Here is an 18,757-nt window from a genome sequence, read left to right as displayed (position 1 = left end):
CACGGTTTATCTAATGTGAAGTCAAGACAATTTTATTTTATGTTTACAAAGAAACAGGGTTACAATTATCAATATTTTCTAAAATCAACTTTAAGCAAGATAAATGAAAAAACACCTGACCATACAAAAAAGAAGAAAGGGGTACACTAATAACTATAAAACGTCCCCCTTATCCAACGCTGCAGCGTTTGACCCGCCGCTCTTGTGACACTTTGGCCAGTGTGATATACGGTCGTTAACTTTTATTCAAGATGAAACGACCATTTTAATTGGCTGTAATAAGTCGTGGCCACAAGATAATAAGTCGTGGCCACGAAATAATAAGTCGTGGCCACAAGATAATAACTCGTGGCCACGAGATAATATCTTGAGGCCACAAGATAATAAGTCGTGGCCACAAGATAATATGTCGTGGCCACGAGATAATATCTTGAGACCACGAGATAATAAATCGTGGCCACAAGATAATAAGTCGTGGCCACAAGATAATAACTCGTGGCCACGAGATAATAAGTCGTGGCCACAAGATAATAATTCGTGGCCACGAGATAATAAGTCGTGGCCACAAGATAATAAGTCGTGGCCACGAGATAATATCTTGAGGCCACAAGATAATAAGTCGTGGCCATAAGATAATAAGTCGTGGCCACGAGATAGTATCTTGAGGCCTCAAGATAATAAGTCGTGGCCACGAGATAAAATAAAACTGCAAATGTCACCTCTATGCCACCGTATGATTGACTGTTCACATCATTTGGCGGCGTCTTTGATGTGCAGCATCAACATTTAAATTCTATATGACTGTGATGAACAATAAAAAAAACAATCAATAAGCGTTATTCCTGTTAAGTTATTAACATCATTTACCGGACCCTTTTATGCAATTGAATTATAATACCCTGAGGAAAAATCCTAAATACAAAATAGTGTTGATTATATCATGTAAATAGCTAGATAATATATAACTACATTCAATAAATTACTTGTTCCAAATAATGTCACAACTGACAAATTAAATTTGTTACGTGAAAATGTGCTTGTTTGTATTTGGTATTTCATCGACAGTTATAGAATAGTCTAATTTCTGAAATGCTAAGTTCTCTCTCGTAAAACCATAATTGGAACAAATTTGTTCTGTTCAACTTTTATTGCAATCAGCAGTATTACTACTAAGTCTCTCGAAGAACATTTTATAATCTTCTAAAGAAATACCTTTTTTTAATTTTGCCATTAGTTTAAAAATATTTCAAAAAATCTCGATGGACTTTAACTCTTCATGCTTTTAATTATAATCATTTTTCTACGTTACGCACAACTTTTTTTCCTTAATTTTTTCATTAATGTTTCTATAATACGACTTACATAAATAAGTTTTTTTTTGGCGGGGGGGGGGTTTGTTGTTGTTTTCTTTCGTTTTGAACATGTTGTTTGAAAAATCGATTCGATAAAAAAAATGATAAAAACAAAATAAAAAAAAAGATAAAACTGTCCTGCTGAGCTCCATGGCCATATACCTGTGATGCTGGGTCGTGTTGGGGATGTGTTCAGTGAATGTCACCCTCCCTTGTTGATCCTGTTTTACATATTTTGCCATTTCAAGCTGTCTATAAGGCCTACAGACCTTAAAGCAGCACGCCTCCAGATTCATGCTAATTTTCATGGAAATTTTGAAAATGTATTTGAATGTAAAGGTGGTCAAAATTTGCATAAATAGCCCTTCCTGCGTTAGTAACGCAGAAGAAATATAGTTGTAAATACTAAAAAATCAGTCATTAACCGCACATAACATGTAAAATATTACTTGAATCTTGAATCATTTAATTAATATTACGTTTCCTTAAATCGTAGTACATGTTTCTCAAGTTTGATTTTATTGAACTATTTTGACTCATCTGGAGGCATGCAGCTTTAATGAATATATGCTTATAGATTTTTAATGATTATTATTTTTAAATGTCATTTCATTGCGTGTGTGGTGTAGTGTCCCGTGCATTCACTCAAATAAGTTTTGAATTTATGAATGAGGAAGTGGAAAACCTTTAAGAAATTATGAATGCATTTTCAATAATCATCGTTAGTCCTTACTGGATAAAATTTATCCTAAAGATAATTGTCTTAATATTAAATAAGATATCCCTAATTCATTTATGATGGACATCTAAGGTCATTGAATAGACTGAGTTAAATTGAAATATTATTATACAAGCGAGAGAAGGGTCCTTAACATGGCAACCAATTTATTATTATTATGTATAACTGCTTGTATCCACCGGGTTGTACTATATAAAACCAGACAAGACACTGTACAGCATGTCACAAAATTATATTATCGCGGTGACTATACTTCCTGTCTTTTGTAATCTGCAAGCTGCTGAATAGCTTAAGAAGATAATTTCTTTCTTCAATTTTTATTTTTATCATCATTTTTACATTGATCAAGTGTAGAGTTCGCCCACTCTAGTGAGTCACTCGTCATTGGTAAATAATCGTATATATCGCGACAAATAATTACGTTTAATCCCATATAAAATGATATAAAAAAAATTCAATAATTTTCGGTAGAAAATTCTAAATGCCCCGTCTTTTGTATTGATTTGCGACCCATGATCACAAAACGTCACGTGGTAATGGCGCAGTTAAAATCCCCGAAATACACAAAATACAGCATTTACTTGCGCCCTGTTTTTATTTGGGTTCCTCTTGGTCTCCATGTCGCTGGGTCTTGTTGCTGGGTCGTGTAGGAGTTGCGTTTATTGAACGTCGCCTTTCCTTGTTGCTCTTGTTTATCATATTTTAACTCAAAACAGGACAAGTCTATAGGTGTATAAGTTTACTTTAGATTGTAACACATATTAACCTTCTTCTCAGATATGTAGCCTTTTAAAGATCTTGAATGTTATATTTGAGGTTGTTACCACACGTTAGTGGAACTTTATATATGTTTATAATTATAATTTTCAAAATGTGAAGAATAGGTAAAATATGAACTGCAAATATTTGTGCACATTATATGTAATCATTAAAATATATGCATTCATTTTTTTTTTTAAATTTGACTTACTCATTATAAAAAATAAATTTCCAATTATCTCCCTCTATTTATATGAAATGTTAAAATTCGGTAATATCTTTATAAATAATGCTTTTTTGGAACTTAAAATATTTATAAATTTCAATTTGAGCATCATTTTTATGATATAAACCATAAAAAAATTGTGTTACAGGATATTTAAAAGACGGACTTGAAAAATAATGGGTATTTGCGAAGAGCCCATAACAATAGGTAAGACTTATTAGTTATCTACCTATGAAATAAGATTAAAAATGTATTATAAAAACAAATGCAATAATGGTTTTAATACTACAAATCAAAAGGATTTGAATTTTTGTAAACATATATATGTTTGATAGATATCAATGTGTAAGAATTAATGAAGAAATATTTCACAATGTACCCATTCGTTTGGATACGTCAAAAGTGTTTAAGAGACACAGTTTTGACAATTGAATTGGGTTTCTTTCCTACTGTTAATTAGCCCGTTCAATACAGTTCTAGTTTTGTTATATATATATTCATTTACACAGTTATAAACATTATGATTTAACGTTGATTTAAAACGGTTCAAATTTGCTTTTTTTAGCCAAATCTTTAAAAACAAAACCAGTATAAGTAATAGAAAGGGCATCAAAATCCGAGGCTATCTGATTTGCACGAAGAGATAGGAGTCAGTCAGATTGCTGAATGTTTTGATGTTCTTTGGAATTCGTTTTTGTATCATAGACAAAGTAACAAGAACTAGTTTGTTAAACAAAAATGCCTCCGGCTCAGGTTCATGTCAGTACCAATATTTCAAAAAATGTTCTCTCATTTACTCAATTAAGGACCGAAAATTACCAAAAATGTAAACGCAGTAATATAATTCGACATGGCGTTTTGTAATTTTAAAAACATAAGTTGGCAAGTCATTGCTATGACTAGTGATTAAGTTGAAAAATATTCAACTTAATCAAATCCTAGTATTTTAAATGTAAATGCAAGACTTTACCTTGAACCAAGTAACCCCAAACTCCACCCGATCTTAAAGGACCATCTTAGGTATATTCCTTGTAAATATGAGACTTGGTAAAAATACAAGGCTTTATAAATAAGTGACATTGTCTTTGTGACTATCCAATGTATGTTCCTTTCAAATTTGAAAAGCTTCAGGCTATAAATAAAGGCTGTATAAGCCAATGTATAAAAATCTGTTTTTGTCACCCTTGACTTTAACCCATTGACCCCTTACTCAATCAAAACTATGCAAGATATCTTACTACTAAATATGAAAGACGTCTGTTTATAAACAATGGCTATATGGGCAAAAGTGTAAAAATCTATTTTTAGCACTGGTGACCTTGACCAAACTGACCCCTAACTCAATCCAAGGATGCAAGTTATCATCCTTTCAAAAATGAAAAAATATCAGTCAAAAAATAAAGGCAGTTTCAGTCAAAAAATAAAGGCAGTTTAAGCAAATGTGTAGAAATCTATTATTAGTGTTTTCTTTTACTTTGACCCACTGACTCTTAATTCAATAGAAAGGAAGAATAACACCCAAAACCAACCAAACATGATAGACATCTGTCCATAAATAAAGGATATATTAGCAAAAGTGAAACAAAATATATGTTTAAGCAATGATGGCATTGACCCAACTGATCCCTAACTCAATGCAAAGGAAGAAGACCATATGAATTATCATCCTACCAAATATAGTCAAAAAGAAAAGGCTGTGTTAGCAAACATATAGAAATCTATTTTTGGTATCCTTGACATTGACACACTGACTCCTACCTCAATCAAAAGGAAGAGTATTATGAAAGTTATCTTTTTACCAAATATGAAACACATCTGTCAATTAATTAAGGCTGTACGGGCAAAAGTGTAAATAGCTATTTTCAGCACTGGTGACCGAAATGACCCCTTACTCCACCCAAAGGAAGAATACTATGCAAGTTATCTTCATACCAGATATGAAATGCATTTGTCAGTAAATAAGGCTATATTAGCAAAAGTGTGATTTGAAATCTATTTTAACACTTGTGACATTGACCCACTGCCCTTACCTCAATCGGGAGGAAGAATAGCATGCAAGTAATTTTCCTATGAAAGACATCTGTAAATAAATAAATGTTGTAAGTGTTAAAGTGTAAAATCTATTTTTTTTCAGCACTGGTGACCTTGACCCAACTGACCCTAACTCCATTCGAAGAAAAAGGCCCAAATCTTATATGCCTACAAATACAACATCTGAGACATCTGTCAATTGACTAACGTTAATACACCTGTAAAAAAGTAAAGATATGTTTTTGACATTGGTGGCCTTGACCCAAATGACCCCTAAACCCAATGAAGATGACCTCCATGAGCAGTTTGTATTAAACATGAATGACATCAACTAAAAATAAAGGCTGTATGAGCAAAAATATTTAGATTTGCTTTACACCAGTGACCTTGATTCTAGAGACCCCTTATTCCATAGAAAATTAGAGAACCGGTTCAGGTATCCACCTACTAAATATGAAATATACCATTAGATAATTGAAGCAATTAGGAGACATTTAAGTCCAACTTGCCTAAATAGGTTAACCATACAAGGCCTTATTTTCAAAATGATAAAAAGGGAAATATCTGGGAAAAATGGATGACATAGTTATATAACTTGGCAATATTATTTTCGTAAGTGTGGTAATTATGAATCTATTAGATTAGTATAGATAGAACTAATAATATATCCAACTTGCCGTTTTAGGTTAACCAATCATTCATTTTCTAAGTGCTGAAAAAGGCAATAACTTGGTAAAACTGAAAGCCATAGTTATGGTACTTGCCTAGATCATGAACGTTAAGTTGATTACTAAGTTGTAAAGTATTAAGCCATTGGTATAAGTAGACTTTGAGAAAAATCCAACTTGCCGTTTTACGTTAACCTCGTACGGACAGTCGAACAGCAGGGCGGACGGACGGTTCAATCACTCTATGCCCGAGACATAAAAACACTGATAGCACGTTATTGTGAAACCCTAAAAAACCAATAAACGAACATTTGAATAGATTTTTTATCATTATCCCTTTCACTTTCGTAATAATAAATTAACCCAAGAAAAAAATGTATTCAATCCTCTGCATTCTCCATTTTCATTTCCGACAGACAGTGAGGTACCTCGAGAGCAGATAACTTATACCTGCAACCCAGTTTATGCATTCATGAGTATAATCCTGGCGATCTAACCCTGGTACATTTTAATTTAAGGTGACCAAACTATGATACAATGTTGCTATAAAATGCTATCTTTGCTCAATCAAACCCTGCAACATATCCAATCTTGCAGATGATTTAAAGAAAGTAATTATTTCTCTATTTTACTCACATACTTTTCTGAAGAAATTGTGAAATCTTGTTTATTTTATGTGTAACACAATTGTTCAGTATTAAAAATAATCTACAATTGCTAAGTTTAAATCTATTAAATACATTCTTCTTGAAGGTGCAGAGGACCTTTTAAAATTTGATAATCTGGCACATTGTGGGGATATATATGTTCATTGTAAACGTAGGATAGGTAAGAAGTGTAAGTATTTGTGCTATTTATTTAAGAAATAAATCTCTCTTTCATTTTGGAGCAAATCCAATTATAAAGCGTGTATATGTATCGTTCTCTGCTAATTGGGGAGCCATACGTGGCCAAACAAGTGTGCTGCCTTAAAATCACTTGTGGTCATCGCTGTGGTTGTGAATAGAACAGGGATTTTTATTATTTCATGATACTAACGTGGTTCGCTAACATTATAGGTCAGTGGTTCTATTGAGGTATGTTAGACCACATTTGTAATAAACATATTTCCAACATCTTTTTCAAAAATAAGACATGCTTTATGAAAGTTTGATGGACAAAAAACACGTTCATGCACAGTTCAAAGTGTTTTCTTTAGACCTAAGCTTTTTACTGATAGGCATTTGTTTGAGATCGTATTTTGCCTGCATCTGTTTGACTATCCAGCATTTTAAGAAGCATTTAATGTCTTTGATCCAGCATATATGGCTGTGGCGTTATTGTTTAATTATAGGCTTAAGGAAAATTACAAAGGTTCGAGCCTACGTTGTTGAAGCAGAATTTTATTAGGCAAAGTTACTAGAACAGATCGCAAATCAAAGGGGCCTAAGTTTATTAAACACAAAATTCACAGAAATTTATTTTATTTTGTCTTTATATTTCCAGGGAAACAGAGATATGTGATCATATCCAAAGGCTGCTTTTATGTTTATCTTAGTAGAAAGGCTACAAAACAAGACCAATCTTACTCATTGAAACAATTTGAAAGGTATGCAAAGATCGTTAGTATCAATTAAAATATTTACATATAAACATATTTAGCTTGAATTATTGTACAAAGCCCTATTATGTCGCAGAAACGTTTTTATTCTTGATTTCCTATTTTTATTTAATTCTTGATCACCGAAAAGTTCTAAAAATATTCTTATTAGTTCTGATTAGCTTATTACCTGAACCGTCTTTTGCTTCTGCTGCTTTTTGGCATTTAGTACTGTTAGAATAAAAGACTATTTCGGTATGGGAGTGATAATACTTTTGTACGTTCAGCGCTACTTTCTTCAGGTGATAAACATCTAAAACCATTATGAAAACGAATTGTTTGCCCTTTCTAAAGAAATAAAAACAAATGCTCTTGAGGCATTATGTGCCTTTGATTTACAGAGGTATGTTAAGTTGACTTTATAATTCAAGTGAATTTTACGATTTTAATTTAGTTCAAGACTTATATCTAAACAGGAAAAAATCATTGTTACCACATTTAAAATATACTGGTGGCTACATTGTTTCAGTGCAACAGAGTGTGTTCTAGAGAACGGTGAAAAAGGTTTTCGTCTAAATTACACTACAATGCAAAACCCAATATTGTTTTTGTGTGATACCACCGAGCACATGACAGTAAGATATCTTATATATTATTCAAGGGCGATTGCTATTGTACCCTCGTCAACTTTATGTTCAGTGACGTAGGGATACTTTGCTGCTATGAAACTAAAATTTCAAGATTATGTATATTATTTGTATTAACCATAAATCTTTTGATGTGCCAGTCAGGCTCTACATTGATGGCAAAGTATAATAAATTCAGAATTCAGCAGGTTGAGGATAAAGAACGGTGTTTATTAAACATGTATTATTAAACATCATGTAAACGTAAACCAACATGTATATAATATTTATACAAATACGTCATGGGTAAAGTGGCTAGGATTTAGTAAATTGTTATATATATCACATACCATATGTTCTGGAACGGCGGAATCGCCATCATAGCAGAAACACAGAAATTCAGAATAACACCTCTCAAGTTGCCGAGGTACCGACAGAAGCTGTATTAACCAATAGAAATCCAAACCACCAGTCTGTTATAAAATGTGTACATGTAGTAACAAAAAGTATTAACAAAAACGTTTGTATCTTGTTTAGAAGTGGATTCAACGATTCCAAGAAGAAATTTCTGAAGTGAAACGATGGCATTCCTGTTCAGCGTAAGTTAGTTTGGAATATGTTTTAATGTTTCAAACATCAATATCATAATTATTTATTGTTTCCGACATTCATTGTTAGATTGACAAGTTTAAATGATTTACTTTCACCTCTTGATTCAATCAAGATAACAATCTGCTTACAAACACAAATGAAGAATTATTGAAATATATCGATATACTAAACTATATAATTTGCATGAATTATCCAACCTTAAAAGCATTAAAAGTGGTATGTAATATAAGGTTTTCTATAATTTTGTTTTACAGAGACAGTGGCTTTGGAAGCGCCGAGGCGACTGTTATCAGAAGTGGACAAAGTAAGTGCATTTTACACAGATTTATGTAAGGATGCTATAAGATATGTTTAAAATGTTGTTTGTTTGTTTTTGGGTTTTACGTCACATCGACACAGTATAGGTCATATCGCGACGTTCCAGCTTTACTGGCGGAGGAAGACCTCAGGTGCCCTTCCGTGCATTATTTCAGGCAGGAACACGCACCTGAGTAGAACCACCGACGTTCCGTAAGCTAGCTGGATAGTTAAAATGTTGTTTTATGCTTAAAAAAATTAGATGAAAATGGTTGTAAAAAAGGGTGACAACTCTCTATTAGAATGGTTTGGGTATATTTGAGAAGGAAAAATAGGTGGAAAATGCAAAATATAATTCCTTGCTCTTTATGTAAATCGGTTAAAAGATCAATATATGCAAAATTGGAACAGCGAGTGTTTCGAAAATAGTAGAGGATAGAAAGCTTATGTTTTATAGAAATTTTAATTGTAATATTAAGAAGCAATCTTGAACTTTGAGGTCCTCACTACTTTACAAACGTGCATTAGAATGAAAAATCTATATAAATATCAAGATTATCCAATGAAACGCGAAGTTACAAACGTGCAGTATTATGGTAAACCTAAACCGTTTACACTGGGCCCTATAACCTATAAGATATTTTTATAATTAAAATCAAACATGGTAGTATAAAATTCCCTATAATTATAATGAATAGAAATTCCCTAAATAGATTTGGATGAACACGCATTATCTAAGCTTTATCGCATGAGCTTGTGCAATAGATGGCATACAAGGATTGATAATAGTAAATGAGAGTCGTTGGATGTAGTCAATAAATGTCCAAAAGGTCATTTATCATTTCTGGTACCTCAGAATAAAATTTAAACAAGAGGGCCATGATGGCCCTAGATCGCTCACCTGACTTATCAAACTCATCCAAACAATTACCTAGACAAGCATTCTGACCAAGTCTCATGACAGGTGAGTCAAAAATGTGACCACTACAGTGTTAACAAGGATTATCCATATTTGAGCAGTGCGACCTAGTTTTTTACCCAGGTTACACATATTCAAACTTGACCTAGAAATCATCAAAACAAACTTTCAGACCAATTTCCAGGATACTTGGATCAAAACAAGATTTTTCTACTTTTAGCTCCGGTGACTTAGTTTCGTATGCGTTTTCGAACTCATCCGAGCAATTACCTAGACAAGCATCCTGACCAAGTTTGATGATAATTGAGTCGAAAATGTGACCACTAGAATGTTAACAAGGTTTTTCCATATTTGGGCGGTGTGACCTAGTTTTTCATCCAAGATGACCCATGTTGGATCTTGACTTAGAAATCATCAAAACAAATTTTTAGACCAATTAACAGAATATTTGGATCACAACAGTAGCCACTAGAGTGTTAACAAGATTTTTCTATTTTTAGCTCCTGTGACCTAGTTTTTCATCCGAGATGTCCCATGTTCGATTTATTCCCAGAATACAAATACAAATACAAGACATTTATATAGCGCAAAAATGTATTAAATATTCGATTGCGCTGTACATTACAGAAATGACCTAGACAAGTTTCCTGATCAAGTTTGATGACAATTGAGTCGAAATTGTGACCACTAGAGTGTTAACAAGGTTTTTCTATTTTTAGCTCCTGTGACCTAGTTTTTCATCCGAGATGACCCATGTTCAAACTCATCCGAGCTATCACCTAGACAAGCATCGGGATCAAGTTTAATGATGATTGATGCAAAAATGTGACCGCTAGAGTGTTAACAAGGTTTTTCTATTTTTAGCTCCGGTGACCTACTTTTTCATCCAAAATGACCCATGTTTGAACTCATCCAAGCTATGATCTAGATAAGCATCCTGACCAAGTTTGATGATGATTGATGCAAAAATGTGACCGCTAGAGTGTTAACAAGGTTTTTCTATTTATAGCTCCAATGACCTAGTTTTTCATTCGAGATGACCCATATTCGAACTCATCCGAGCCATTATCTAAACAAGCATCCTGACAAAGTTTGATGATGATTGGGTCAAAAATGTGACCACTAGAGTGTTCACAAGGTTTTTCTATTTTTAGCTCCTGTGACCTAGTTTTTCATCCGAGATGACCCATGTTCGAACTCATCTAAGCAATTGACTAGACAAGCATTCTGACCAAGTTTGATGGTGATTGGTTTAAAAATGTGACCACTAGAGTGTTCACAAGGTTTTTCTATTTTTAGCTCCTGTGACGTAGTTTTTCATCCGAAATAACCCATGTTCGAACTCATCCAAGCAATTGACTAGACAAGCATTCTGACCAAGTTTGATGGTGATTGGTTTAAAAATGTGACCACTAGAGTGTTCACAAGGTTTTTCTATTTTTAGCTCCTGTGACCTAGTTTTTCATCCGAAATAACCCATGTTCGAACTCATCCGAGCTATTACCTAGACAAATACCCTGAATAAGTTTGATGATGATTGGGTCAAAAATGTGACATCTAGAGTGTTCACAAGGTTTTTCTATATTTAGCTCTTGTGACCTAGTTTTTCATCCGAGATGAGCCATGTTCGTACTCATCCGAGCTTACAACTAGATAAGCATCCTGACCAAGTTTGAAAATGATTGAGGCAAAAATGCGATCGCTACAGTGTTCACAAGCAATTGTGGACGTACGACGGACGACGGACGGACGGAAAAACGGACGACGGACATTCACCGATCCTAAAAGCTCACCCTGAGCAAGCTCAGGTGAGCTAAAGAGGATTAAAAATGAGTTACTTACAGTGCTTCTTATGACTATGCGATATGCAAATTGACCTAGCTCTATACTTTTGGTTTTGATTATACAAATCAATTTTGTTTCCATAAGGAGAAGTGTTTACAATCAAAGACAGCAAATGCTACTTACGTGCCTTTTTGTACTACTGTGTTTGAGTATGTTTTTAATATTAAGGGCTACATCATATTAAGTTTATATCAATCAAAATTTCTCATTTTCCTGAGCCAAGGACCCAAGAACAATACCGCTTAATAATTTATATTAATTTTGTAAAAAAATAACGAACAAGGACGTTTCAGGAAAAAACAATCCTTTGTTTATTTTTGTAGAGACACCTGACTATGCGTATGCAAAGTACGACGAGGTCAATGAAAGCTTTTTAACAATGGCCACATGTGTGCCTGTTCAGCCAAGTGGTATGTTATCTTTAGATTTGCTGCCTGCTTTTTATTTTATGACCGTATAATTTATATATATTCAATTATTAACTATATGTTGTTGGAAATATTACAACCAATGAAGTGCTATGATTTGGTTGTTGGGTGCAAAAAAAATAATAAAAACGATACCCAATGAATAAATATGCATATAAAGATGTATTTAATTTTGGATACAGCTTTTATAAATGAACGATTCGAAGAAAAAGGATATATAAAAATAGGCTCCGTCCGTCCGACCTCTCTCACGGGACAGTAATAATGTAGCTAGAGGGACAGTAGGTAAATGTTCTTTCTCTTTGATGTCATTCACTCTGTAATGCTTTCATGTGGCTATTTTTGTGTGGCTAAAAAAGAACAATAGAGAAACAACATTATTACTCTCCCCGTCCCTCACACTTTTGTTTTCTTTTTTCATTTTTCAAAGGAATTTGAAATAACTTGGCACAAATGTTTGTTATAATAAGACAATGTTTCATGCGTAACAACCATACTCCTACCTCCAGGATCAAAATCTGGAAACAAAGTGATCCCTCGGAGGCATTAATCACAACAAAATTACATAAGAATTGCAGACTCGGTTTGATTGAGTCTGTACATGAGGGATAATGATTATATGCAACATCCCTCACGCCCCCTAGCACCGGCTTGAGCGGTACTCAATTCTCAACACTTAATAGTGCTGGCATCAATGATCCCGAAGGACCAGAAAAATATAACAACACTGAAGTGAAGTACGGGGCAACTTTTTACAGCTGCCACACAGCACTTGACACCTGCTGTTGTGTCGCATTTGCTCATTCAAGGTCAACATTGTCTATTTGAGGGTTTAGCTCGTGTCCGGCCCATAATTTTTTTTATCCGGCGGGGGATATGATAATAGTCTCCGTCCGTCCGTCCGTCCGACCTTCCGTCCGACATTTTTGTCCGGAGCATATCTCTAAAAGTATTTGAGTTATCAATTTGAAACTTCATAGGTGGATAGACCTCATTGAGGAGGAGTGCAGGGCACAAGAATGATAACTCTACCCTGCATAATTTTTGAGTTATTGCTCCTTGCTATTTCTCAAAATTGATTTTTGTCCAGAGCATAACTCCAAAAGCCTATGAGATATCAACATGAAACTTCATAGGTGCATAGATCAATTCAGGTGGTGTGCAGTGCGCAAGAATGATAACTCTACCTTTCATAATTTTTGAGTTATTTCCCTTTGTTATTTTTCATACTTAATTTTTCACCTGAATGGAGCATAACTCAAAAGTGTTTGAGATGTCAACATGAAATGTCATAGGTGGATAGATTTTATTGAGGAGGAATGCTGTGCAGAAGAATGATAACTCTTCAATACACAATTTTTGAGTTATTGCCCTTTGTTCTTTTTCATGCTATTATGTCCAGAGCTTATCTCAAAAAGTATTTGAGGTATCAACTTGAAACTTCATAGGTGGATGTATCTCATTGAGGTGGAGTGCAGTGCACAAGAATGATGACTCTACCCTGCATAGTGTTTGAGTTATTGCCCTTTGTTATTTTACAAAATTAATTTTTGTCCAGAGCATAACTCAAAAGGCCTTTGAGATATCATTATGAAACTTCATAATGGTACATAAATCTAACTCAGGAGGTGTGCAGTGCAGAAGAATGATAACTCTACCTTTTATAAAATTTGATTTATTTCCCTTTTTTTTTTTTCATACTTAATTTTTCAATTCAATATTTTTCTCAAAAAGTATTTGAGGTATCAACTTGAAACTTTATAGGTGGATAGATTTTACTGAGGAGGGATGCAGCACACAAGAATGATAACCTACCCTGCATTATTTTCCGTTATTGCCTTTTGTTATTTACAGCCATCAGTATTCACATAGGTTTCAAATCTGTAATCACTATAGCCATCAGTTTTCATTACCAAAAGAACTCTTAAAATGGAATTATTCTGCTCTACTACATTTACATTTATTCCAATGAGCAAACACATTCGGCGGGGGATGGCCATGTTGACATGGCTCTTGTTATCTTTGAAGGGATTTTGTTAATACTTGCCAATTGTTCACAATAATGAGACGATGTGTCATAAGCAACAACCGGTGATGTACCTTCAAGGTCAATGTCACACTTTGAGGTCAAAGATTAACATAGTCTGTTGTTTTGTTTTTGTTTGTTTGTTTCATTTTACGCCTTCTTCCAACAGTATTTCAGTCGTATTTGCGGGTATTTTCCTAACCATCGTTCCTGGAGAGTTACACCAGTACTATAATACCTTCCTCCGCGCTAAACTACCAAAGCCTGTCCCGGGGATCGAACCCATGCCAGAGAGGTAACAAGATTCGAAGTCATCGACTCGAACCCCTCGACCATGGAGGCGGTAACATAGTTTGTTAAAGAGTATATTTTGTGTCCGCTCCATACCTTTTTTATAAATCAAAGGATTTTGAAAACACTTTGCGCAAATAGTCGCTATAATAAGAAGATGTGTCATGCGCAACATCTGCATTCCTTCCTTTTAGATCAAGGTCACACTTAGAGGTCAAAAAGTAACATAATCTGTTATTGGGTATATTTTGTGTCCGATCTAGAACTTTTTCATTGTTCAAGGGATTTTTAAATAACTTGGCACAAATAGTCACAATACTAAGGCGATATGTCAAGCACAACAACTGCACCCCTTCTTCCAAGTCAAGGTCACACTGAGAGGTCAAAGGTAAGCATAGTCTGTTATAGGGTATATTTTGTATCCGATCTATAACTTCTTCATATTTTAAGGGATTTTGAAAATACTTGGCACAAATAGTAACAATAAAATGGCATGCACAACACCTGCATCCCTACCTCCAAGGTCAAGGTTACACTTAGAGGTAAAAGTTTAACATGAAAGATGTTTATATGTCTGTTGTGTGGTATATTTTGTGTTCCGTCCATAAGTTCTCCATCGATCAAGGGATTTAAAAAATACTTGGCTGAAATAGTAACAATGATAAGGTGATATGTCATACGTGACACATGTGTCCCTACTTCTATTTTCTATGTCACACTTAGGGTCAAAGATTAGCATAGTCTGTTATAGGGTATATTTTGTGTCCGATCTATAACTTCTTCATAGTTCAAGGGACTTTGAAAATACTTTGTACAAATAGTTACAATAAAATGCCATGCACAACACATGCATCCCTACCTCCAAGGTCAAGGTCACACTTAGAGGTGAAAGTTTAACATGATAGAATTTTAAATTCCGTGTTTCATTTTCTTTCTTTAATAAATTTATTGTTGCATTTGCAGATCAGGCATTGATCATAATTTTGGACTGAAAGTCCTAACATCCATACCTCAATCTTTTGAAATAGCACAATTTTATGCATCAAAATTTTATGCATGCGAAATAGAAAGCTAGTATTTTATTGAAAATTGAAATGTTATGATAATTTTGAAAAATAAATCTTGAAAGTATAGACATTGAAATTAGGGAGCAGTCTTGTAGCTTTTAGGTCCTCTTCCCATCTTGTTGATGATAAAGAAAGAAGGACATAGTGGTATTCCTTGGGAAATTTGTTTTTGTTTACGCTGTCAGTATACATTGAATATGAATACCATTTTCTGTTAAAATGTCCTTTAAATGATCATTTACGTCAACAATTCTTCCAAGTAAGTATTTGGAACATCCAAATATTCATCGGCTGTAACTTATAACTGTCATATAAAAGTGTAAAGACAATATTAAATTTATCATTTATAGATTATGCACTTAAACTGCGAAATAAATTTAAACCTTAAATTATTAAATGTTGGTTGCTAATTCCTTTTATGCAATTACATGTTTTGTGAAACATGCTGCTATGACAATATGCGATTAAACTACATGTATACTACTTTATTTAAACATAAATATTTTGTGATGAAATATAACTCTTAACAGCTTTAAATGACGTCACGTTGTATTATAATTTGGCGCGCTTTTCATTCAGTGTTAGGTTTTATGTCTTTTTAAAACTTTTTTTTTTTTGCATATAATGAAAAGAAAGTTTGTTTAGTTTTTTGTAAGATCGAAATATATTTCACCTTGTGAACACCAAAAGTTCATATTTAACTCGTGGCTGCGCCACTCGTGAATTATCCCTTTTAATGCTCACTCGGTGAAATATATTCCGATCTTACACTGAACTAAACAAATATCCCGTATATAAACGGTTGTTTTGAAATATAGACCGAACTGCTTAGCAAGGGTTGTTTTGCAAACAACCGTTTATATACGGTCATATCACCTGTCAGAAATATCTATAACGAATTTATAATACAGCAAAAACTTCTTTAGATAAGAAAGTGAGTTTTCTTCATAAATTATCAGGAGCCGTATGTTTATATTATATGTTATTTTGGTTTTGGAGTAATATATGTGGATATATTACCTGTCAGGATTTTATATCACCCGAGCCGTTTGGCGAGGGTGATATTTTATCTTGGCAGGTAATATATCCACATATATTACTCCAAAACCAAAATAATAATTTTATTACCCTTCCTGTGCCGAGTTAAGACGATTGTAAAATTAATCATTGCTACTTCAAATGAAACGTCGAAATAAGATTCCCTTTAGGATACCCCTTCCCAATAACATGACGTCACATAAATACATGACGTATTTTCTTTCGAACATAATGGATGTAAACAAGAGAAAAGGAGTAGTCTGCTGAACATACTTTTTTGGAATTAATATCAAGCTTTCACAAGCCATATTTGTTTCCTATACTGACGAGAATATGTATCATTACTCTATTTTGGTAAATATTTATCATTTGACAGTTTAAAAGTGCTTGTAAATCGGAATTTATATCGCGTAAAACCAAACCGTACGCGCATCGCACTGCGCATGTTGTTTACAACGTGGGGTACCCATCGGGGAAATTTAATGTGTATATTACTCGTCTGGCTCGGTCATATCAATTTCTTTCGGGTGATCAATATCTAATCAAAAAGGCGGAAAAAATCTGGAAGGGTAATAAAAAACTTTATAAACTTCACGATTATTCAATGAAAAGCGACGTTACAAACGTGCAGAATTATAAAAGTCTATATAAACGTCACGATTATCCAACGAAAAGCGATGTTATTAACATGCAGTATTATAATAAGCTTACAGTCATTTAAGGATTTTATCAAAATATTGAAATTTTGCATATCAGCTGGAGGTGAATAGTCAAGACACACAAGGTTGATATCTGTATGTACTCAGCTGCATTAATATTTGAACAACGTGTTGTAACTGGTCAATAGCAGCACTTATAGTGATTTGATAACATTGTTACAGAAGATGACGATGGATATGAGAATTCGATTGGCGTTCTAGTGTCAGATGATCCGTTGCGCGTGAATAAATCACCAGATGGAGACAGATCTACTGGACCTGCAGGTATATATCAACATTTATTTCAGTTTGTATATTAATAATATTTACAATACTATAAGTACAAGAATATATATACCTTTACCTTGGCCTTTTTAAATGCGCAGTTTGTCAAAAGTTATTCTTTATTAAACGCCAATGAGCCAGTCTATATTCGGTCGTTCTAAAACTTAGCCGTTGAGAGATGTAACGACTGAGGCAGTGTCATTTATTTCATTTGCTCCGCCTCTCTTGAAGTTCGGCTCCGCCTTAAATTGTCGCCAAATATTCTATCATGCTCCGTATGCTAGCATTTAGTCTTTGTTGACGGGGTGGAAGGGAACCAGGACATCTTTGATCAATATCACTTGTCGAATCATTAAATTACAAGTTACAAAGCCTTAACCACGCCCACTTTTAGAAAGGTGGTTCTACCTCAACCGTTAAGAAAGTTCGCCAAACTGTGCGCACCGGTTACGCTACGGCCCTAAGGGGAGATCACTGTAGAACAGTTCGTCATTATAATCATTCGAACATTATGCAATTCGTACCAATATTTAAATGGACATATCCTTGGCACATATTGTCTTGAATTTATTTTAAGTATACCAATCATTTCAATTTTACTTGTTATCCAATTTATTTGCTTCGACCAGACGTTTCAGTCTTTGTCGCAAAAGACAAACATTTCAGAATTTCATACATGGCATCACTTTGTGAATTAAATGCATTAGGTTCTACTTTTTCACAAAGATATGCAACTTTATTATTAAACAACGAGCACATACCAAGAACATTGAGAAAAAAATGATTTGTTTCGGATATTCAACTGTAATAGAGAACGCTTTTCAATGCTGATTGATTGTTCACATCATTTGGCGGCGTCTTTGATGTGCAGCATCAACATTTAACTTGTCACTAATTGTTAAAACAAAACATAGACAGCACTATAATAATTTTGATAAATGTACGCTATTAAAAACATTTTAAGCCTATTATAGTATTCGGCACGATATGGCCAGTTATGTGTTGACGTGCCTTAAAAAACCAAACAAACAAACAAAACAAAAATATTTAAAGAGAAAGAAAAAACAAAACAAGACACTTTGATAAAACATCATTTCTGTGCTAAAAATTCTTGTTACACATTTATACACTAGTGTTATCAAATATTGCAATACTTAATTAATCTTGTTCTTGATTTCAGGAACATCTGAAAAAGATACACATTCTCCGCCGAGTGATAACCTCATAAACGAGTTAAAGAATCATCTTGAAGGTAAAAACCATTCTTCCTA

The 18,757-nt window shown here is 33.8% G+C and overlaps 1 protein-coding gene across 1 annotated transcript in view; it reads left to right on the top strand.

The window, feature by feature from the left end:
* Nucleotides 1-18,757, top strand: part of LOC132714859 (uncharacterized) — a 36,083-nt gene that overhangs the window by 9,083 nt on the left and 8,243 nt on the right. The window contains exons 2-10 of the mRNA XM_060697777.1: nt 3,225-3,283; nt 6,529-6,612; nt 7,261-7,363; nt 7,884-7,989; nt 8,518-8,579; nt 8,847-8,896; nt 11,977-12,063; nt 17,385-17,486; nt 18,667-18,738. Coding sequence (XP_060553760.1) covers nt 3,253-3,283; nt 6,529-6,612; nt 7,261-7,363; nt 7,884-7,989; nt 8,518-8,579; nt 8,847-8,896; nt 11,977-12,063; nt 17,385-17,486; nt 18,667-18,738 — 697 coding nt within the window. The 5' untranslated portion in view covers nt 3,225-3,252. The remainder of the gene's footprint in view (nt 1-3,224; nt 3,284-6,528; nt 6,613-7,260; nt 7,364-7,883; nt 7,990-8,517; nt 8,580-8,846; nt 8,897-11,976; nt 12,064-17,384; nt 17,487-18,666; nt 18,739-18,757) is intronic.

Source organism: Ruditapes philippinarum, unplaced genomic scaffold (assembly GCF_026571515.1).
Source record: "Ruditapes philippinarum isolate M1 unplaced genomic scaffold, ASM2657151v2 ctg1368_1_1_1_1, whole genome shotgun sequence".
NCBI classification, from domain to species: Eukaryota; Metazoa; Mollusca; class Bivalvia; order Venerida; family Veneridae; genus Ruditapes; species Ruditapes philippinarum.
This window is presented reverse-complemented; position numbering and strand designations above follow the sequence as displayed.